Below are 21,555 nucleotides of genomic sequence, written 5' to 3'. Positions count from 1 at the left end.
GTGTGCAATCTCGGCTGGGTGTATACGGCTACTATATAGGCGAAAAATAGTTCAGCTAAACAAGACTCCTATGGATGGAAAGCAGACAGAAAAGGTCAAGTGACAAGCTTTAGACTGGTTCACCTAATAAACTCCCGAGGTCCATGAACTAGGGTCAATGAGGACGGTCGACCACAGTGGCAAGAGGCCAGCCTACAGCATCTGAATATAGCAATGTCCAACTGTCAATAACGCAAAGAACTATCGTGATATTCCACAACCAAACGCTCAATTCCTTAACAAATAGTTCTATCCGAGACCCTAATCAGCTATCCATCCAACGCATACCTAGCCACTCACTACAAAGCCATCTTTTCTATCGCAAAACAGGACCCTTTGTAACTGCCGTCCAAAGCGCTCGAACCCTTCCGTCTTGCACAATAATCACGTCGGTCCCCTTGACGAGATCAGGCTCCACCGGAGGTCCAAACGACCAATTCTGAATGCCCAGATTCTGGGCCACGACGGTGTCCCCTTGTAGCCGAAACGCAAAGGCGGGATTTTCGCCCAAGAGCTCTCCAACGCGCCTATTCAGAGCGGCATAGCCAGTACGTACATCATCGTCCGCTTCGTACCAGACAATGTCCTCCCCGTAGATGCTCTGGATACACGCCTTGCGCGCAGTCTCGTCTCGCTCGTTAAAGACAGACAGGAGATTTGCTTGGATGAGCGCCCGGATAGTGGCGTGGCTTTCGTCGGGGCTGCTGGATATGCGTAGCGGCATGATGGGTTTGGTGGTCATTTTGGGGGATGTCGAGTAGCCGGGACTACTTGTCGGGTTTGAAAGTATGTGTGGTCGAGGCGAGTACTAATACCTGCCGCGCTGGTAAGACATGTTATCAGTGGCGTTTGGGGGGCGCGTAAGCTGCCGCATTCAGAGACGTGAATCAGCGCCCAAACTGTATGGGTATCTAGCAGCCAGGGCAGCCGGCTGCGGCGGATAACAGGCCAGTATGAATCCGGAAAAATGAGGGCCCCAGTTTCCTTTCTTGGGGGTTGCTAATAATTCTCAAGTCTTCCGGGGTGGTGTTTAATAACTCTCACGTACATTCAAGTACTTGATACATTTTTTTCAGTTCTGAAATAAAATAACATGATTCTTAAACGTGAGAATAATTACATGGATAGTACGCGGGACGTTTTCTTCAATTTAGTTAGCTTTGAACAATCGGCCGTCCATCATTCGCGATTTCTCGCTCTTGAGAGTCTCGGCGTGCCGTCTGTCAATCACCCGATTTCGCCAGACATAGTACAATTTAGCCAAGACAAAGAATCGGATATTCAAGACACCGAGTCCCACAAGCCCTTTATTTGCCTGTCATTCCGGAAAGTAGTATTGCTAGTCGGTAGTTTTCTTTTCTTCTCCAAGTAGCAGAATAGTGCAAGCGGATGTGGGCAGCCCACAGTACAGCTAGAAATAACTGAATGAATATTTGACCAGGTCAACTGGGCACAGCCTCCTCCTTTATTCTTGTCCCAACGCCGTCTGCCCAGGCTCTAATGGCAGGCCAGTCGCGCGAGTCGCCAAACCGCGTCTTGTCTTCGGGGACGCAGCACGCGAAGATGAGGCGTATAATCCACGGCAGATCCGCCTTGTCGAATGCGCCGCGGAACAGGCGATGCCCCTGGAGACGTAGGCGCTCGCGCAGCCACTTGTCCATGGACACCTCCTCCTTGGCGAGGTCGTCGTCGGTCGGCGGCATGCCGACGCTGAAAGCCCACACGCGTGGCACATCTGGATTTCCAGACGAGAGGTAGGGTTCGTTTTGCTTGAGGAAGCGCCGTCCCGGTGCAATCCACCGGCCGACGTGGATCGCGCTGCCGATCACAACCGCCTTGTACTTGTTGCCTTCGGGGCTGGAGAGAAGGGGCGTAGCGGCCGCCGGGATGCAGTCCACCGGAATGGGTGCGAGCTGTTGCGACAGTTGTCGGGCCACGGCCTCTGCTATTTCTCTGGTTGAGCCGTGGGCAGTTGCGTACGATACTAGGACGGCCATTGTGGTAAGTCTGTTTTGAGCCTCGGAATGGTACGATTTGCGGTGTGGAATGACCCTGGGTAAGGAGGTTGCATTCTGGCGTTATATCAAATTCACGTCGGAAACAGTGAGATTGGGCCTTGAATATCCAAAGCAAAGATATGGGCGGCAGGGAATTACGGTATTCGCGCCACGAGAGGAAAAGATGGAACGATGGAGGCCTCGTGATGCCGTCTCCGGAGGGACTGATAATGACACCATGTCACATCACGCCACGAATGTTAATTCGTAGCTGATGCGAAAGTGGCTGCTTTCCACGTATTGCCGGGAGGGTTGACGCCACGTTCATTTACAGTTATCTCCTTGTACATAGCAACACGTTGAACATACAGATGCAGATGCTAAACATGGAATTCAAGACAGGAAAATACTTGTATCGACCTACTTGTCTTGAGCGTATCATCAGTTAGGGTTCCATTCATTATCATTGTTCAATTTACCTTGTCTAGGCATTACACCAGATGGTGAAGTGTTTGATCAACCATACCGACACTATAGTTTCCTACGAACAAGGGACGAAGCTACACAGGCGTTGGCTAAGTGAAGGATGTTGACTACAAGTGTTCACGTAGTAGAAAACCATAACCCTTTCGCATGCCGTCCAAGTAAACACGGCGGTGCAAATACGGGCTGCCCACGCCACGGACCGATCGACGTGGAACCGTGCCGCGCCGTTTTCCCGAAACGGTAATTTTCGCTTCATGACGACGTCGGGCGGCGTTGACAAGTCGCTTTGGAAATACATACTGCTATTGCGCAGGCGAAAAGGCGTCTCTGGATCCTTTGCTGGAGGAGCCTCTGGGTCGGAAGCCGAGGACGGTGGACGACCAAACGGATGAGATGTTTGCGCTGTCGAATACGAAGGATCTTGTGGGAATTTGAACCTGTTAGTAATTTCCTAGTATCCATTCTTTAGAGTCATCCCTCTGAGTTGTCCATGTATGTCGTTAGCTGCGCTCGAATCTGCAGTGGAAAAGCGTCGTTTAACAGACAATCATATAACTATTCCCCGGACCATTTGCCATTGCAATACTAGGAACAGCCAGTTGTCTGATGTTCAACGTCCATCTTGAGTGAAGTCGATAAGCCCGCCTCTTCCGTCAAGGCACTCGGCTGTCCCTAGACAGTAGACTGCTGCCACAATAATTGCATGTAATCTTCGCATGGAACAGCACTCCACGCCGCCTTCTTCAAGACAGACGAAGGTCCTCAATCGTCGTCAAGTTGAGCGCCCGCAGCAACAGCAGTGCGTTTTGCAGAAACCACCGCTAGCTCCGGCCACACGAAGCGCCTGCATAGCCAACAAATAGGATCCAAAGAAGCCAGTTGTGAAGGTCATCTCGAGCCCGCCACTTCTCCCTCTCAGGCTCTAGTGCCACGCGTAATCGTGCCGCGTTCTCATCGAGTACCGGTGAGATACGCGGAAGCTCGCTTGCCATAAGATAGAGGTAGATATAGCATGCTAGTTTACATGCGCCTTCAGGGGATGGACCCATTTCTAATCGATTCGTCCGAGATCCATCCCCGTTGAGAAGAGCAAGATTGTATTCAATGCCGCCTATTATCTGGCTAGCTAATGTCTTGTCAAGCGTAGGACGCCTCGGGCCCATTACCGCAGATATATGCCGCAGCTCCCGTATGACCGGTACAACAGGCGACTCTGCATAATCATGTGTTGCAACCCGTTCATGTGTATAGTTGCTAGTTGGAATCTACCACGTAGATTCTGCGCCAACCCACAATGGTTAGAAACCCCTTGTAGAGAATTGTGCCAGTGGACTTGCCTCCCGGGTTACTACTATTGCAACAGCTGCAATTAGGCCGTCGGTCAACGGGCCTTCGCTCGCGAGATCTCTGTTGATCAACCGCATTGCCTCTGCAGCGTGATGCGAGTCCGAAAGCCTCCGCTTCATGTCAAGGTCGGTGCACGCCGTGCACAAAATCGTGTGCAGCAAGGCAGAGTTGGTAATAGAATTGGACAGTGGTCCTTGAAGTCCAGAGCCACCCTGTTCATCGTGTAAGCCTGGTGATCTTGTCCCGGTGTATTGGCTAGTTTATAAGCCAACATTTGTAAATGACCCAGCATACAGTACAGGATGAGCCTCCTGCTTTGCGGCCCTAGATTCAACAAAGTAGCATCAAAGGGATTTCACACGACGGGCCGAGATGGCCTGCTGCTTGTGCAAAATTTAGTGTTGGAAGAGAGCCCAAAGGGAAGTCGCTGGGCTTGTAGCTTTCTTTCTTTCTTTCTCTTCTGACCATGTGGCCTGTTGGATATGGTTTTTTCTTCTTTTTCATGCATGGTGTTTCATTGCTTGGGAGCGAATCAAGTTCAATGTCTGTGAACAGCTGCCTTGTGGTTCGTTGTCGTAAGCAATGGTCTGGCGGCATATCACCGCAATGCGAGGCATCGGCGGCAGTGGAAGATGCCGCTTCGCAGACAAAAATGCCAGGCCGTTAGTGGTTGAAGTGAGGAAGCTGGGTTTTGTCATCAAGCCACTCTCACCCTTTGATGGGACACAAAGTGCACGGCAGGTCTGTTTACTCCAGAAGGCATGAGTTGCGAGGTTTTGAAGTTTGGCACAAGGGACACGCCCGTAGGAGATCTGGCCAGGTCTCAAATTGCCCTCTATAAATGAACACATGAAAACCAAAAACATCAAGTAGAGTACAAAAACACAACAGAACCAGGTAATCTCACGCCCAATCCCACCCATGAAGTGAATACGTCCTTTTCAAAAACTCCACGGCCCTCGTAAACGCCTCATCCTTGACCTCCTTCTTCAAAATCGCATCGGGAACTAATCTCGTCAGTAGTACATTCATTCACAAAAGCGCCAAGTTAACCCATCACCGTGAATAACTCACCCTCCAAATACCCGTGAAATCCGTCTTGCGCAACAAACGTCTCAACCACATCCCTCTTTGCCTCCTTATTAATCCTCTCCTTGAAGGCCATCTGCTCCGCATACAAGATGTCAATCGCCGCGACCACCAACAGCACCCTCTCCGGAAGCGTCTCCGTCCTTGCCAGAACGGGGTTCAGCCGCGGATCATCCATGTGTTTGGCCCTCGCTGGCTGCGCATACGCATCAAACAGTGGCAGCAGAAACTGCAATGGATCCGATTTGGGATAGTTGGCGGGCTTGGGCTTCTTCCCTGGTTCCAGTCGCAGGTCCAGCGCACCATAGAATGTAACGGCTGCTTTGAAGGAGGTTCGTGCCGGCGCCTGGCAGTTGCGCTGCTGCGTAGCAGCCATGGCGAGATTGCCGCCGCAGGAAAACCCGCTGACTGTCATCAAGGTAGCGTCGGCGCCCCATCGACTCTCGGCGTGCTCCTGGATCCATTTTATAGCAGCGTCCACGTCGTCTATGGCGCATGGGAAGGTGTGTTCCGGTGCAAAGCGGTACGTTATGCTGACGACCACTGCGCCTGTCTCCTTCGCGAGACGCTCATCGAAGCGTGCGTTGCTCTCTGCCAGACCGCCAATGAAGGAACCGCCGTGGATTTCGACGTGTAGAGGCCGGAGCGAGCGGCCTTTTCCTGTGCCGGGGTGTTTGAAGACGATGGCGCGGATGGCGTGCGAGGGGAAGATGGGGAGGTATTCGACCGTAAATGGCCGGGAGAAGAAGTAGGGAAGAGCGTTGATGGAGTAGGTCAGCAGTGTGATGGGCTGAAGGAGGAGAGTTCGCCAGCGAAGATGGAAGGGGATGCTGGGGTTGAACAGGGCGACGAGCAGAGGGCGGTACCAGGTGGTAATGATGCGGAAGACACTGAGCATCATGATGGTGACAAAGGTTGCGATGGGTCTAGACAAACAACGTCGCTGCTATCTAAGACAGAGAGGCAGACGCAGATCGACGTCTATAGTGAGCGGCGCAGCCAGTAAAGCCATCTGAAAAGCGAGATTGGATGAAACTGCCTCGCGGCTTGTTCCGATAATCTTCCTGAGGCATGAATGGCTGCGGCTGGGCGGTCGCGTTGGTGATCGACAGTAATCGTGGCCGCATCTCTTACCTATTTCTCGACGAAAACATGTACGGAAATCTCGCTAAGAAAAGTCAATGTCTCGACTGGAAATAACAAAACATGATAAAATCCCAAATAAAACCACCTAGGAAAGATTGTAGAGGACCTGGCTAGCCGAGAAGCGTATCCTGAGACTACTGTGGTAATTTCAAATTGATCCAGGAGTTTCAACAGCCGACATCGGTTTTTGTTTTGAAACTTTAGGTGCGATAGGTCCTCGGGTAGCGCACATCGCTGTTCATACACGAGATGCTCACGAGCCATGGAACTTGACCCTGCAGGCCTTGTGTGCCACATGTTGAGTGTTCGGCGCTGCCACATGGCGCCGTATCCGGATCGTCACCCATGAAAAGATGAACCTGTAGGGTTTGGTTTAACATGCCAGGACCTGAGACCCTGGACGGTATATTTCTTTGTGTATTACAGTGTAGGAGTTGGACTGAAGATCTGTCATCTAAGCCGTCTCAGATGTCGTTTGTCCGTCATAATATCCGTTCATAAATCCCATCAGCTGCCTAACGGGTCGTCCAGGGCTAGGCGCCAAATGAGGACGACCAACCCAGAGAAACACAACGAAACTTGGCCTTTATATAAAACAAGAAAAACCACACATGTCTGCTCCAACTAGTCTTGTGAAACAGCTTACAAGTCCTCGCAGGAGTCGGCAGTAGAAGTGACGGTTGCGGTCTTGGTAGGAACGGGAGCGGTTACGGTAACAGCGGTGATGCCCCAGCAGGAGCACGCAGAGGAGTATTTGCCGGGATTGTTGCAAGAGGAAGCATAGGCAGGGACGGCAGTAGGAGCCTCAGTGGCGGCACGATACTCAATATCACGCTTTGTCACGGAAGCGGGCTCATCAGCGTCAACAGTAATGGTGACGGTGACGGTGCTGTTTGACGTGGTTAGCTTGGGATTCATCCATGCCTGGGAGCAGCGAGGGTCCCGTATTAGGGTCCGGATTCGCAACATACGTAGCTTCAGGGACCACGGTGGTCTTCATGAAGTTGGAGCAGTCGTTCTTGCGGGAGGTAATGGCAGTGAGGCCATCACGGGTACCAGTGACCTGGCGAGCGCAGTTGTCACCACCGCAGTGACCCTCCCGGGGCTCAATAGCGCCAGCAACGGCGGCGGCAACGAAAGACAGAACAACAGCGGCCTTCATTTTGAGATGTAGGTAGGTAAAGAGCTACTTTTGATGGATACGATCGGCGACTTTGAGTGTGATTTGCGAAGGATTGTCCTACGGGAAGTCGGTGACAAGACAAGGGCCAGTCCACCGGGTTGAAGATGGCAGAGGCAGTCTATATATGAGAGACAAGACCAACGGACCACCAAGCACAACCATGTCACTAGCCTACTGGGGCATTGGGAACGAGCTTAGACGGAGGGATCATTCAAAAGACGCAATGTTGCGATTCTTGGCGGATGCAGCCGAGCCGGCAGCATGCTCAATACAACCTCAACGCGGTGCGGCCCTGAGGCTGGGTTTGCAAAAGGTGTCACTAGTGCTTTCAACGCAGCACTCCGTAATCCATCGAGGACATGGGCAGGGGCCCATGCATAAGCTGTGCAACTCGAGTTGAGTCAACTAGCCGTTTATCGAATCTCACAGGTGTGATGGGCGATATTGGCGGACGCGAGAAGAAAGGCCACAACTGGGCACGTTGACTAAAGCAGGGCAAAAGGCACCGAGCCGGGGCTCAGGTTCTGGCCCAGGGTCGGTTCCCACCTATCAAATGCACCACCTCCCATATGAGGCAGGTCAACGTGCTCTGGATGTTGGGTCTGAGTCCAGAGGCAACGTGAAAGGCAAGCAAGAGAGAGTGTTGGGTCGGCGCTGGTGCTATTGCGGCGGGGGCAAGTTGGGTCTGCCCGTTAATACCAGTCTATTCGGGGTTAGTCTTGTACAGAAAGTTCTCAAAGCAAAGAGGGGGCATCCTAGGACGAACCCATGGAACCCCGGTGTTGATTGACGACGGCCCGGCCTCGTCGCCTTGAAACGCCGAGGGTTCAGCTCAAAGATGGTTGGTTCCCGGACATTATTCCGTGAGATACGAAGACTGCAGTAGGGCTGGCCTGTGCACCATGGTTGTCACGTTGGAACCGCGCTGAAGTAGGTGGTTGGAGTAGCGAGAGCGTGTGGAGAGAAGAGGCGATGGGTGTCACAGCAGCAGAAACTGACTTGGAGAAGGAAGGGCAGAGCAGAGAGGCACGACGGTGGAAAACGGAAGCCGGGGCGTGTTCGGAGCAGTCAAGTCGCAGACCATAACAGCAGCCCCAATTGAGTTTGATTCGGTCGGAAAGCGACTCGTCGTTGGATACGGTGACATGCATGATGGGCTGCGAGTTGTGAGGGGAAAGGGAAGGCCTCTGCGCAATACGGAGTAGTGATGCAGTCGTTCCTGCCTTGTTCAATAGCAGCTTACTCCGGCAAGCGCCACCCACGCAACAGACCAATGGGTGTTGCCCGTCGCTTCAGCTGGCCACAGCTGCAAGGGCTGGTCGGCATGAACATTGAAACCTTGAACCGCGACCTCTTCACGACTCCGTTTTTCTTCCTGCTTATCCGCCATCTCCCACGTAATTCCCACGTAATTGAACTTGATCCGACTGCTCGACCATGCCGTTGCCTCTTTTATTTTCATTGATTACTTGTATCACTTGGACAAATATAGTTGGCGCTCGCCAGCTTTCGAGATGCCTCAATTATACGGGCTCCTTACCATAGGCTTTGAAATCGATGTCCGACTTCATCACCTCGACCTGTTGTGTCGGCTTGTCTTGGCGAGTTGCCCGCTAACTAAATAGACGAGGGTCTCAAGCTGCCATAAGCCGTTGGCGAGTCGACTCTTGGCGATGCACGTAGCATCTACATCTGACCATCTATCTAGTTTTTTCTTGTCTGCTGCCTGTTGATTAAGCTCCTTCTCGATTTCTCGGCAATGCTCGCGTGTTTTTGTTTCGGCTCAAACAGCACCTTCCACAGCACAGAGTCAATCCACTGAGGCAAACAATGAGGGTGCATTCGGCAACGCTCCCGTCGACTGCCCGGCGACCCGGTGCAGGGCCATTGTTACATCTGTCAGGATAAGCAGCGAATGATCTTGTGACGTCCCCTCGCTCTGCTTATGCATGATGACAAGCTCCAGCCGCTGGCAATGGGCAATGGCTTCAGCCGGATCGGCGGCTTTGGTACGGAGTCCTCAAGTGCTTTCCCCACCGCACGCCAAAGAGACCATAACCTTGGCCGCCCATCGCCAGTAAAAATGGTGGTCCATTGCAGGTCGATATTGGTTTTTTTTTTTTTTTGCTTCACGTTGCGTCAACATATCGCCCGTCTTTCCTGACAAAGGCACTACGGCTCTCTCTGGTCAAGCACTTGGTGCCTTTCATACAGGGTTGGGCGGGTTGCTCGGGCGAGGCGAGCGCCACCAGGCACACAGAGAACGTTTGCCCACAGCACCAGCAAGCCGCCATAACTCGCAGCACCGCTAATCAATCCGCGGCTATGGCCCCCGCCTGAATATTGAATCCGAACCAGGCAAGCTGGTCATCCTGATCCCTGATTCGTGGTGATGCGGAACTGTAATCAGTTGGGGACACGGGCAGAACCGACCAAGAGGAGGCCTGCATGCGAAACCCACGCAGCCTAGTCTTCAGAGGAACAAGTCGTAGTTGAAAGACGCCCAGAAAGGTCCCATTTGCGCACGTGGAGAGACTCAAAACAGGATTATCATGTCAGCGGATCGTACACACAGCATTTCCGTCACTCTTGGCGTTTGGTTAGCAGTGCCATCTTCCCAAGGACACAACGACAACTTTCATAGTAAGCGCGCCACATGGCTAGAGCTGGGAGAAGGATGCAAGCTTATTTCTCCATCTTTAGCTTACAGACAGGGGAGAAGGATGTTGTATCACGGACACGTGGTCCTCGGCGTTGCATGTGTTTCCGCATGCCAAACATTTGCCGTTGTTGATGTATGCTCCGCATCAGCATCGCGGCTCTCACCCTAAGCATCTGTGATGCTACTATCCTTCTTTGAAGCGTATATGGATTGCCTGAGCATGACTGCCATTCCGTACATCGTGGCGGTGCACTACTTGATCTTCCAGCATTGCTCAACTGTTTCTGCGGCCAAGTCTATCCGTCTTTTCCGCGGCACAACCGTCGCAAGGAATATGAATGGAACAACTGTCTTATAACAAAGCGAGGAGGGGACCCGTGGTTCACATGCAATGAGCCATGATGATTCTCTGTCATCTGAGCTATAGAGCATCTTCTCAGAGGACCGCTATCATCTCATCCGTCTTGTCCAAGCCATGATTGTTCCTGAAGTAGTAGCGATAGACTCCGGATCCTTCGAATTCCAGAATGGTATAGGGTAAGTCTTGATGGATGGAGAGCGAAGGCGGCGTGCATTCAATTGCAGATGCCATGTTACTACTAGGACTCCAGGAGGAGAGTATATCAGTAGCCTAATGAAAATAATATTAGGCTCCTTATGCACCGTGAATGAGTTAGGGTTAACGTTGGTGGTTTAATATACCACGCGGACTATCATCTTCGGGGAGACGACTGTATGGCTGATTCTTGTCAAAGAGGCCACCTCTAAACGGTCAAAATACGTCATCCGTCGGAAATTTGGCCAGCGACGAATATTCTTTTAGTGGTACTTTGACAACAGAGACGCGGGCACTATTAATCCCGTGTATAGAACAAGCCACTTGGCCGAGCTGTATACAGTTCAAGGGGAAATGACAAGTGCCATGTACCCAGGAAGTAACTGGCTCAGCTTGACCGGCCGTTTCTATATAACTAGATCCAGATACGAATATAGACCTTTCGATCCATCGACGGACACGTCTGGTGAACAAGAATATGGGTTGTACAATAAATCCTGCTGGCAAGAGACATCACCATCCCTTATGGAAGCAAGAGATTAGAGTTGGCTTCATTGAAGCGCTTGTGCGCCATGTTCCAAGGGCTGCGCTTCAAATTGCGCATGGGCTCGGAGCAATATCGAGAGGTCGATGATGTCGTGGCAACCAGAGCGTTGGTTGTCGTCGAGGAAAAGAAAGAATTCCGAACCAGCCATACCCGCCAACTATCTATCCTGCTCGGCTCCCACAGATTAGCCGTTTCAAGTGCACCGACCCGCGGGATAAAGTCTACGGCCTCGTCGGTATTTCCATGGAGAGAGAGTAAACTGTCGTGGATCATCGGAAGACGGTGGAAGAAATCTACATCGGCTTGAGCCGAGCTTCGATACCCAAGCGAGAAATCATGGGCGAGTTTTCAAGGGCGGTCGAATCGATTACCAAGGACAGCGAATTCCGCCCGTTTCTTGCCCGTCTTTTACATGTCCTGGATATCGACTCCGACTCCGTGCATCAAAGTCTTCCTCCCCAAAATGAGGAACGCACTCCATCGTTGGCAACCACGGCAGCACGTATGGTCTTTGACGCCTGCGGTTCCTAACCATGAGACATGTCGGGCTGGCTACTATGCGAATTTATCCAAGTTCGCGTGCAAGAGCCTAGACTTGGACTCTTCTCCTTGAACCTGGGGGTATGGGATACAACAGGCCAGAGCGTCTCAAATACGCCAGCGGAGTAAACAACAAAATAAACTTGTGTTGTATACTCGTAGCCCAGGTTCATCATGCCAAGGCGACTGACTGTGTGCCAAATTAAAGCAACAGCATGCATAAGAACTGCTGGATTAGATCAATCACGACATGCAGATATGCCAACATGCAATAATGCCATCAGCGAGGCAGTCATAAAAGGGCCATACTGACAAACATCCAAAGGCTAACAAAAGCCCCCCATGGCAGTCTATTTCCCCATGCCGCCACATGACCAAACCAACCATGGCGTCAAAAGTTCCAATATCTCACCCATTCACCACCACGCCGCCATTACAGTGCACCGTCTGCCCGCTCACGCACGAGGTATCCGTACAAGCCAGAAACACGACACAGCTCGCAATCTGAGACGGCTGCGCCGGCCGACCCATGGGACTAGTAAATTCCTCCTGCGCCTTCCCATCCATAGTCGCCGGGATCAAAGGGCGTCCACACTAAAACCAGTCCGCTAGGTCACGTACATGCTTCAATCTGGAGTGCAAGAAAGCTTAGTTCTTTCACAAAAACAAAAATGATGCGATTTACTGGTCTTGTACTTTTCTGACAGTCCGCAAAGCTGCGGAGGGTTGATTTAAAAATGGCGTGTGCTGTGGCGGGGGTATTGGAACCAGGGACCTCAGGTCGTCGTGTTCACACCACATTGATGCAACGATCAGTGTTCAGCTGGCACTAAGCTCAAGGGGCGGCTCGGGACGTCCCAGCCCATTATCTCCAAAGCCAGGGGCCTACTAAGTATCAATTGATCAGGCTGGGGGCACATTCCAACACTGAGTGTGTGGCCAATCCCCGTGGGTCCTATCTTGGTGCCATTGAGCCATTAGCGCAAGAGCTCTTGCAGCCGCTGCGCCATCCTCGATATGCCCCAGAGCCAATCCCCCTCATGATAAATAAAGACCAAATGCTGACAGTGTGCGGCGCTGCCAGCCTCCCGAAGTTGCAACATAACCAACGCTGCTACTCGACCCGTCAACGCGTTGACATTTATGCTTCCTACTACGGGGCATGCTACTAGAGTCTGGTGCTAGTCGTATTGACAGAACAGGAGATGGACCGCAGAAAGTCGGCAAGTAAGGCCTCGTCCTGACCTTTGCTCACAATCCATGGCCTAACCAATCTTGGTCTACACAGTTACACCCGAAAATTACACGCGAGCCATCATCTCGCTCTCAAGGAGATATTCAAGCACCTCTGCCTTCCCGGGAAACAACTACGCAGACATTGGCGAATGGATGCTACAAGAACGTAGTCTTCTCAGCTCGGCAAAGCCGGGAGGAGCTGCAACCTCTTTCGCTTCCAAGTCGGAACAGTCTCACGATTTGGTTGTGGTGTACAATAGCGATGAGAAGGAGTGGGACGTGCAACACTATAACCAGGGGCAGCATGAAGCCTTCTCCGCTGCCACTTCTGGTCCAGCGGAAGGTTTCGGTCAAATAGTCTTCATTCGAGGCTTCCTATCACCATCATGGGTGGCTGCCATTGGGAGCAAATACAAGATTGATCCGGAATTCTTTAGGCGCCATATGGATTTTCTTTCCCCGAGCATTGACCGACATGCATACAGCATCCCATCACTGGCAAGTTGTTCAAATAACATATTTCGACTTTGTGTCAACACTCTTCTTCATCGCGATGATTTCGGAAGACAGCATCTTCAGTCGCAGCGGTTGGATGAATCCACGGAGCTCGGAACATACAAGACACAACAACTTGGGTCCACTAGAGTCTGCTGCGGAGATTCGCTGGTGCGCGAGTACTCCACTGTGTGCTCAAGGTTCTCTGTGATGGAACAATGGATCTCACTGTGCTTTGTGAAAAGAGATGGAGGCTGGGCTGGTAAGAGACAAAGCTACGTAACAAACAAGACACTTTCTGATATGTGCATTCAGTCATTGCCTGGATGGACCAAGGTAGACCGTTGGAAAAATCTCCTCCGGGGCCATGGACCTGCCACTTGGAATCCAAGGCTACACCGCTACCAGTCCTTCAGCACCACCCCAAGATGGCATTTCGAACCACCAACAATCGTCTAGATCCAGATGCGAATGCTTCGGCAGAAGTTCAACAAAGCGGCGTCATTCTTCCCTTGCAGTACGATTCACTGATTGCGCTTGTCGATCTGGCCCGTCGGGCGCCGCAAGATCCGCTTTCCATGTGTATCCCATTGTTCGCGCATGCCGCATTCTCCGAAGTTCAGTTCTTGAATCTTATCGAGTCTAGAATCCAAACCCAGATGAACGCCATAGTCAAAGGAGTTCTAACCGACACATTGGGAACTCTTCAATACTTGTCCAACATTCTCAATCGACACGCCCGGCAGCTGCAAGATAGTATTGCTGCACTCTGCAAGTTGGCCGAGCGAAGAAGCCATCTTTTGAATGAGGTCAAAGTGGAAGCACGTCTACCGCCGAAAAGTGCTGGGCCTACGAATTCTAGTGTAGGCAAACGCCGGCAGATGCCAGGGATCGAGACGGTCCAAAAATCTGGGTCCAACAGCTCCGACAGTTCCTTCACAGCCAAAGGCCTATTGAACGATTACGAACAGCTCTGTGCTCGCTGCATCGACTTGTCAAAAATGTGCACTCGAGGCATGACTCTGGCAATGAACAAAGCTACGATTGAGGAATCCCGTAAAGCCATTGAGCAGTCTGAACGACTGAAGAAATTGACTTTGCTTGCAACCTTCTTCATTCCTCTTAGTTTTAGCTCCAGCCTGTTCAGTATGAATATTGACCTCCTTGAGCAGAGAGTCAAGTTTTGGTGGTTTTTTGTCTTGTGTATTCCAATCACTCTGCTTGCCTACATTCTTTATCTTTGGGACTTGCCGGCAATGAGGCAGTTTTGGGTGAGATTCTGGAAAGTATGTCACGGCGTTGGACGAGACAGGGCGTTTGGAAGCAGCGAAAAAGATGCGAGTTATGTTGTGTAATCACGTGTTTCAACATGTAATGAGACTGCTGGTACCCAACGGATGCGGAGTACTCTTAGCAAGGACACGTGCAGTTTAAATCGGAATGCCAGGGGCACCGCATCTTCGAGAGGAGAGCCATCTTTCTCTTTGGCTGAAAAGAACACGATACGGGCTAGACGTAGAAATGGATAAACTTGTACTCGTCAGAGAAGATACCCGTTGTCATTGTGTCCTATGGAGCCTCAGGTCGAGAAATAGTGCAATTTTATAAGGCAATCGACAGACTTTACATCAGCATACTTAAGTAGCTGGCGCATTGTATGATTAGGGCCGCCAATGAGGAACGCCAAAATGTCTGGTGACAAAAAAAGTGGACACCATATGAATACAGCAGTGCAATGTCCCGCCACAGGTACCAAACTAGTGGGTCGCGCTGCAGCAGTCGGACAAAGGCTCAGTCCATGGATCCCATGTACTTTGAAAACATACACAAAAAACACGCGCCATCCGACATGTGGTCTCACCATATGCTAGAGAGATGCGGCATATTCAGAACACGAACTCTGATTTGCTGGATATCAAACTATCGGACGTTTTGCGCAGATGGCACTGCAGATTGAAGGCCAGGACCCAAATATCTGCTCAGATCTCATTGCTCATTTCGCTCCCGATACCATCGATTCGGAGTTGGTCGTCATCCAATACTCATGGCTTCCCAAGACACAGAGTGAGTGAGCTTGACAGAGACATCCATGCGTGGCCGTTGGCAGCGGCACTTGAGGTGCCTACCTGACGTGAGAAGACTACTGTATATCCCGATGCTAATAGAGACTACCGCCAGCTTCCCCGCCATCCGGGCTTGCATTTTTGACATGGACGGGCTTCTCATCAATTCTGAAGACATTATTACCCTCTCCACAAACCAACTTCTTGGGAAGTATGGACGGCCCGGTTTTACTCGGTCGATTCGAGCTCAGCTCATGGGTGTTCCAGACTCAACAAATGGCGACGTGTTCCACGACTGGGCCAAGTTGCCCATCTCCCGCGAGCAATTCGCCCGTGAGTTGACTGAACAATTCCGACTGCAGTTTCCGAACTGCAGGCCACTTCCCGGAGCAGAGAAGCTCGTGACGAACCTCAGCCGTGCACGTAATGTTTCTTCCGGAAACGGGGTCGAGCTGGCCCTGGCATCCAGCACCAAAAGCCACAGCTACGATTTGAAAACAAGGGCACCGGAAACGAGACGGCTGCTTGGCTTCTTTCAGTCCGACAAGCGGGTTCTGGGCGATGATGCACGAGTGCGGCAGGGTAGAGGGAAGCCGGCACCCGACATATACTTGGTCGCGCTGCAGTCGCTGAACTCAGCCGTGGGTGATGGCGAAAAAGCCATCATGCCCAACGAATGTTTGGTCTTTGAAGACAGCATAGCTGGGGTAGAGGCTGGGAGGCGGGCTGGGATGAGGGTTGTCTGGGTACCACATCCGGATGTGGCGGTCGAGTATCAAGAAAGGCAGAAGAGCGTTCTGGCTGGGAGAACGGGCATGTTTGGGGTAGGAGACGACTGGCAGCTTGGGGATATAGATGACGGCTGGGCTGAAAGCATACCTAGCCTAGAACACTTCAATTACGACAAGTACGGCTTCCATGTGCCGTCCTAACAGCTTCTTTAGGGCCGTTACGATTCAAACTAGCGCTTTCACGCAAGGATAGACATGCTCTTTGACGGAACAGGGGAAATGTTGGGCATCTATCTACTGATGCAATGAGGCACAGATGTAGATGGGCATTACGTCTATATATGTAATACAGACAGCGGCCTGCCTTGAGTCTTGTCTCGTAATTCTGCTGCATCTTTGTTCCTTGGCGTTTATTCTCTCATAGTAGCAAGTCAAAATAACTTATACTTGTATGAACGACTTGTCCGAATTATCAAGCGAATAGTGCCTGTCAAAAGATTGATTTCATCACCATCCCCAGGTGGCAGCCACGGTCCAAAACTAGGGGTTCTGCCTCTTAGTCTATCCGCGTACGTTCCGCGTACGTTGGCACCACATGCATCCACCTGGACCTGGACCTGGACCTGGACCTGGACCTGGACCCTGAACGAGAAAGGTTTGTGCATGTGCGCTAAAATCGGGCCGTCAGCCTCAATGGAGCTCCACTGGCAGGTACCAGACCAGGTTTGATAGTAATCATGTCAAGTCAATTGGAACATCACATCGAGCCGTAGGTAATCATACGACTCGGAGAATGAGCTCACCAACCACATGCTAGAAAGGCACATCATATTATTATATGCCTAAATGGATTCAAAATGATCGTCTGCATAATATTGCAGTCCTCGGACGGGACGCATTTACATGTAAAGTGTAAAGAGGAGCCTGGGCATACTAATTTCAGTCTGCGCGTGGGAGAGTAACCCCGCATCTGTGTCCCCGCATCCACCATGTCCGAAACTTGAAAGACAAGATAAACCATTCCAACAACTCCATCCTCCTCCAACTGGAGCTATTCAGTTCTAGTATCAGTCTGCTCTCGACTAGAACGTCCTGCTTTTGCAAGTCTGCAGTAATGGCCACATCCGCGAGCTTGGCGGCTGCCTGTCACCTTCAAATCCTGACGAATCCACGTGATAATTCTCAGGATGGTGTCGAGTAAGAAACGTACCGCCTCGCTCAACTCTATCGTCGCTTACCCACAAATTTAGCATTGTCCTCGTGCCTGGCATCGGTACGACATCCCCGGAGAACTGGCCGTTCGCAAACCAAGAATGGCTCGCCAGCTTACCCGGCTCCGGTGCTGGGGCACGCATCCTGACATTCCAATATGCTTCGCCGTTTGTGGGCACCATGCCATCATGGGAGTCGCTTTTGATGACAGGTTACGACCTTCTTCAAAAGTTGGGTGATACGCGATCACAGTCAGACTCGGATCTGGTATGGAATAGTCTAGGGATCCTTCCCTCGAGCCGTCCGCATGCTTACTGACGTACCTTTCCTAGACGGCCAAGCCAATCATAATAGTCTGCCACAGCTTGGGTGGCATTATAGTCAAACAGGCTTTATGCGTCGCTAACAAACAGTTTAATCGTTATGGATCAATTGTCAACGCCATAGCTGGCGTTATCTTCCTAAGCACTCCGCATCGCTATGGCGATAAGACCACGTGCTTCATACGATTTCGAGATATCTTGGAAACAACCACCGGAAAGAACCTAAAAATTCCAAATGAGAATATTGAGCAGGAAGGTGCTATTTTACTCGACCTCGCAGATAGATTCGAGGGAATCTCGTTCCGTACCCCCATACTATCCGTTTATGAGCTGAGAGAATCGAAAAACAGTTCAACACCATTGCGCCCAAAGTACCAAGTAGTTGGTCTGCAACTCTTCTCTGAGCTATAAATGCTGACTCAGAAGCTAGTTGGTCAACCGCGAAGCTTGTTCGACCTATGCGCCAATGGAAACAGTTATTGGCCTCAATCTCAACCACAACGATACGTGTATTTTCACCAAGAGCGTTGGCGGTGAAGGCTTGCCCAAGTTCAACAGGTTCGTTTACGAGACTTTAATCGACGCTGTGCGTCTTGTTGCACTTCGACTCGAGGACCGTAGGTTATAAAGTTATCGGGAGGCTGCTTACTGGTACTAATGGCTTTAGAGGAATATCAATATGCAACGATGAGCGCTTACTCGCCGACAATGAGCGAACTACCACTTCAAGGTGGGTCTGGCATCCTTGATTGGCACCAGGTTATCGCACTGAAATTAAGTAGTTGAGCAACTGGAGCTCACCGAATGGCCATCGAACAAAGCAACAGATTGGCCTTCGAACAGAGCAACAGAAGGGACATCCCTTTCGGGGTTTGAACTAGTATATCCTACCAAGCCAAACACAGAGATTCGGAGATTCCTTCACCTACCTTGCTTTCTTCTCAATACGCAATCGGCAAATCAAGATTTTTGTGGCCGTGAAGATATCTTGGAGCGTCTTGCGGGCGAGCTCTTGCCTTCGAAGGACATAGTGACAGGGTCGAGCACCGCTCTACGGCAATTTGCACTTTGCGGATTTGGGGGGATTGGAAAGACGGAAATAGCCCGCGAATTCTCCCGACGTCACAGGGCTTCGTTTGATGCAGTATTTTGGGTCGTGGCTGATGAGATCGCGAAACTTGACCAACAATACCAACAAATTTCGCTGACACTAGGACTCGAAGATCCATCCGAGTGCAAGAGTCAGGTTGTCAGCAGAGAAATTGTAAAAGGATGGCTTTCTAACTCTCGAAAGCATTTATTGGCGTCGGATGATATTGTTCAGCCGGGTCAAGCTAGTTCAGAAGCGACCTGGCTGCTCATATTCGACAATGCAGATGACCCAATGATCCTGGCGGACTACTGGCCTCAGGGAACTGGATCAATTCTCATCACTAGCCGCGACCCATTGGCTAAAAGCATCTTCACAAGAAGACCTTCAGGCCTGGATCTCGGCCCACTTTCACAGCAAGACAGCATGACCCTATTCAGCCAACTCACCAACATCTTCAATGAGCCGGAGGACAACACAGCGCGACAAATCTCCGATGCCCTTGGTGGAGTCCCTCTGGCCATTTCCCAGATGGCCGGTATCATCCGTCGACAAGACCTCACCTTGTCAGAGTTCCTCGAGCTGTACGCAGACCATGAAGAACATGCCAATCTTTATGAGACAAAGTTTGACACCAATTTGGTCACATATCGTCACTCTCTCTCCACTGTTTGGGCATTAGAAAAGCTGAAGCCTCAAGCTCGACAGCTATTGGAGCTAGTTTCATTTCTTGATCCAGATGTCATTGGAGAAGACTTGTTGATGGAAGTGTCGGCAAATTTGTTTTCCGAGGGCGCACAATTCAAGAAGAGTAGCTACATTGAGGCCCGAGCTGACCTCTTGCAATCATCTCTGGTCCAACGAGATAAGACAAAGCAGCAGTTAACGGTCCATCGCATTGTGCAAGATGCAGTCATTGCAACAATGGATGCAACGAAGAAACGGCTCATATTCGACCAAGTCGTACGAATGCTGTGGGCTAACTGGCCAGCGGCTATGCCCAAGCCATCAAAGGAGCCAGAGTTACCCCTGCCAAAATCAACCGGCGGCAGATTACATGTTGCAAGGTGGCCTCCTTGTGCAGCCATTTACCCGCACATTTTAAGGACACATCAGCTGTGGTCAGCCATTACAAATGTTCCCGAGGCCACCAGTTTACTCTTTGCAAAGCTACTTAATGAGGCTGCATGGCACGTATCCCATAGTCGAGCCATTCCTTGCTATATAGTCTAATGTTACCAGGTACCAAAAAGAGCGAGGACGAACAAAGCAGTTTGATGGGTTCTTCGAAACCGCTCACAGTATCTGCGATGCCTCAACACACGCTGATCGGGATTCCCTGCTTGCAGACATCCATTTCTGCCTAGGAGCAATCGCCATGGATGCGAGCGACTTCGATGCAAGCCGCATTCATAAAGAACGTTCTCTCGACCTAGTTTCCAAAATCTGCAGAGAGCTGGGCGTTGCAGACGAGAGATTATACCTCGCCTACGCAGAGCGAGGAATCTCACGCATTCAGGATAGACGATACGAAGAGGGCGAAGCCGATCTTAAGGAGGCGCTGCAGATACGCAAATGTCTCGGCAACTACATTCCGCGCTCGGGTGAGGTCAATCTGAGCTGGGCCCTTCTCGCGCAAGGCAAGTTTGAAGAGTGCAGCACGCTTCTCCTGGATAGCTTAGCGGGGAGAGAAAAGGCTTTGGGCAAAGAAGATAGGGAATCTGTCCGGACTGGTCTGATTTTTTATGCACTTGGCAACCTCGGTGCCGCGCAAAATCAATGGGACGAGAGTTTTGATTACCACCAGAGAGCGTGGCGCCACATGCGCGCGACGGTGGGTGACAGAGATTTCTACACTGCAAATGTCGCCCACAAAATTGCCGAACACTTTCTACGCTTGGGTCGGAGCGAAGAGGCGATGTAAGTGCTGCCACCTTCAGTCACTGAGCTAGACGTTTGTCTGACCTCCTTTAGTGCCATGATCAATGAGGCACTAGACATTTGGTCTGTTGATCCAAGTGCACACAAGAACGAGATTGCTCGCACTACTTTCATGAAGGGCAAATTGTTCGAGGCGACAGGTAAGACGCAAAAGGCTTCTATTGCTCTAAGAGTTGCTTGTCGCTTGAGGAAGGAGATTACCAAGGATGATCGTGATGTGACGAGCTTGACGATGTGCGACTTTGACGAACTTGTTGCCTTTTGGGCTCGTTGATGAGCCTTCTAAGCCTCTTTTTTTTTTTTTTTTTTTGGTGCTGAAAGCATGCGAGTGACGGACTGTAATTAGTATTCGTTCTAGTGAAACCGAATCATCCCAATACTTGGACAAGTGAGCATCAGCTACGAAGTCTGCTCCAACCGGCAATGCCACGCTCAACCAACAATGTCGACGGTGTAAAAGCAGTCACGCAGCATGCGAGAAGTCTAGGAGAGGTCACAAGTCGTATACCGGCACTGCCAGGGGTGTTAGGCGACGACATGACACGAGGGCAAGTTCACGGAAGGGGAAGACAGCTTCCTTCTCAAACTGGAAGAGGAACTTGACCTATCGCCGGCTCAGATTACAAACACCTGATGTTAATAAACAGAATATACGACCTGTTAGGGAGAAAACCATGGTCGTTGTGTCCGTAAACCCGTTTACTATAAGTCGTGTTTCTGAAGGTAAAAGTATAATAGACTATAAGTAATAATAATATACAGCTTTTTTTCCAAGAAGGTAAAGTATTCTCCTAATATTAATAACTATTTAAGTAGTATTAAAAAGCCAAGATTTTATATTAAGGTATTTATAAACTACTAAAAATTATTAT

General features: G+C 50.8%; 7 protein-coding genes across 7 annotated transcripts; 3 read left to right on the top strand and 4 right to left on the bottom strand.

Moving 5' to 3' along the window:
• Window positions 1–355: 355 nt before the first annotated feature.
• Window positions 356–781, bottom strand: G6M90_00g032200 (uncharacterized protein; the record flags this gene model as incomplete). Its single annotated transcript, XM_014687669.1, has 1 exon — window positions 356–781. The coding sequence occupies one exon, from the start codon at window positions 779–781 to the stop codon at window positions 356–358; it is 426 nt and encodes a 141-aa protein (XP_014543155.1).
• A 700-nt stretch (window positions 782–1,481) lies between these two features.
• On the bottom strand, window positions 1,482–2,036 carry G6M90_00g032190 (uncharacterized protein; the record flags this gene model as incomplete). Its single annotated transcript, XM_014687668.1, has 1 exon — window positions 1,482–2,036. The coding sequence occupies one exon, from the start codon at window positions 2,034–2,036 to the stop codon at window positions 1,482–1,484; it is 555 nt and encodes a 184-aa protein (XP_014543154.1).
• Window positions 2,037–4,772: 2,736 nt separating this feature from the next.
• On the bottom strand, window positions 4,773–5,859 carry lip2 (Lipase 2; the record flags this gene model as incomplete). The annotated part of the gene is made up of 2 exons (XM_014687667.1): window positions 4,773–4,876; window positions 4,944–5,859. 2 exons carry the CDS (start codon window positions 5,857–5,859, stop codon window positions 4,773–4,775), a joined length of 1,020 nt encoding a protein of 339 aa, XP_014543153.1.
• An 887-nt stretch (window positions 5,860–6,746) lies between these two features.
• On the bottom strand, window positions 6,747–7,266 carry G6M90_00g032170 (uncharacterized protein; the record flags this gene model as incomplete). The annotated part of the gene is made up of 2 exons (XM_014687666.1): window positions 6,747–6,993; window positions 7,076–7,266. 2 exons carry the CDS (start codon window positions 7,264–7,266, stop codon window positions 6,747–6,749), a joined length of 438 nt encoding a protein of 145 aa, XP_014543152.1.
• Window positions 7,267–12,797: 5,531 nt separating this feature from the next.
• Window positions 12,798–14,678, top strand: G6M90_00g032160 (uncharacterized protein; the record flags this gene model as incomplete). The annotated part of the gene is made up of 3 exons (XM_014687665.1): window positions 12,798–12,819; window positions 12,881–13,585; window positions 13,639–14,678. The coding sequence occupies 3 exons, from the start codon at window positions 12,798–12,800 to the stop codon at window positions 14,676–14,678; spliced, it is 1,767 nt and encodes a 588-aa protein (XP_014543151.1).
• Window positions 14,679–15,263: 585 nt separating this feature from the next.
• Window positions 15,264–16,318, top strand: G6M90_00g032150 (uncharacterized protein; the record flags this gene model as incomplete). Its single annotated transcript, XM_066130101.1, has 2 exons — window positions 15,264–15,391; window positions 15,502–16,318. 2 exons carry the CDS (start codon window positions 15,264–15,266, stop codon window positions 16,316–16,318), a joined length of 945 nt encoding a protein of 314 aa, XP_065986304.1.
• Window positions 16,319–17,231: 913 nt separating this feature from the next.
• On the top strand, window positions 17,232–20,957 carry G6M90_00g032140 (uncharacterized protein; the record flags this gene model as incomplete). Its single annotated transcript, XM_066130100.1, has 8 exons — window positions 17,232–17,314; window positions 17,368–17,596; window positions 17,662–18,030; window positions 18,083–18,269; window positions 18,320–18,382; window positions 18,435–19,932; window positions 19,985–20,662; window positions 20,717–20,957. 8 exons carry the CDS (start codon window positions 17,232–17,234, stop codon window positions 20,955–20,957), a joined length of 3,348 nt encoding a protein of 1,115 aa, XP_065986256.1.
• Window positions 20,958–21,555: the final 598 nt, after the last annotated feature.

This window comes from Metarhizium brunneum, chromosome 2 (assembly GCF_013426205.1).
Source record: "Metarhizium brunneum chromosome 2, complete sequence".
NCBI lineage: Eukaryota > Fungi > Ascomycota > Sordariomycetes > Hypocreales > Clavicipitaceae > Metarhizium > Metarhizium brunneum.
Note: the sequence above shows the minus strand (reverse complement) of the source record. Positions and strands in the feature narration are given on the sequence as shown.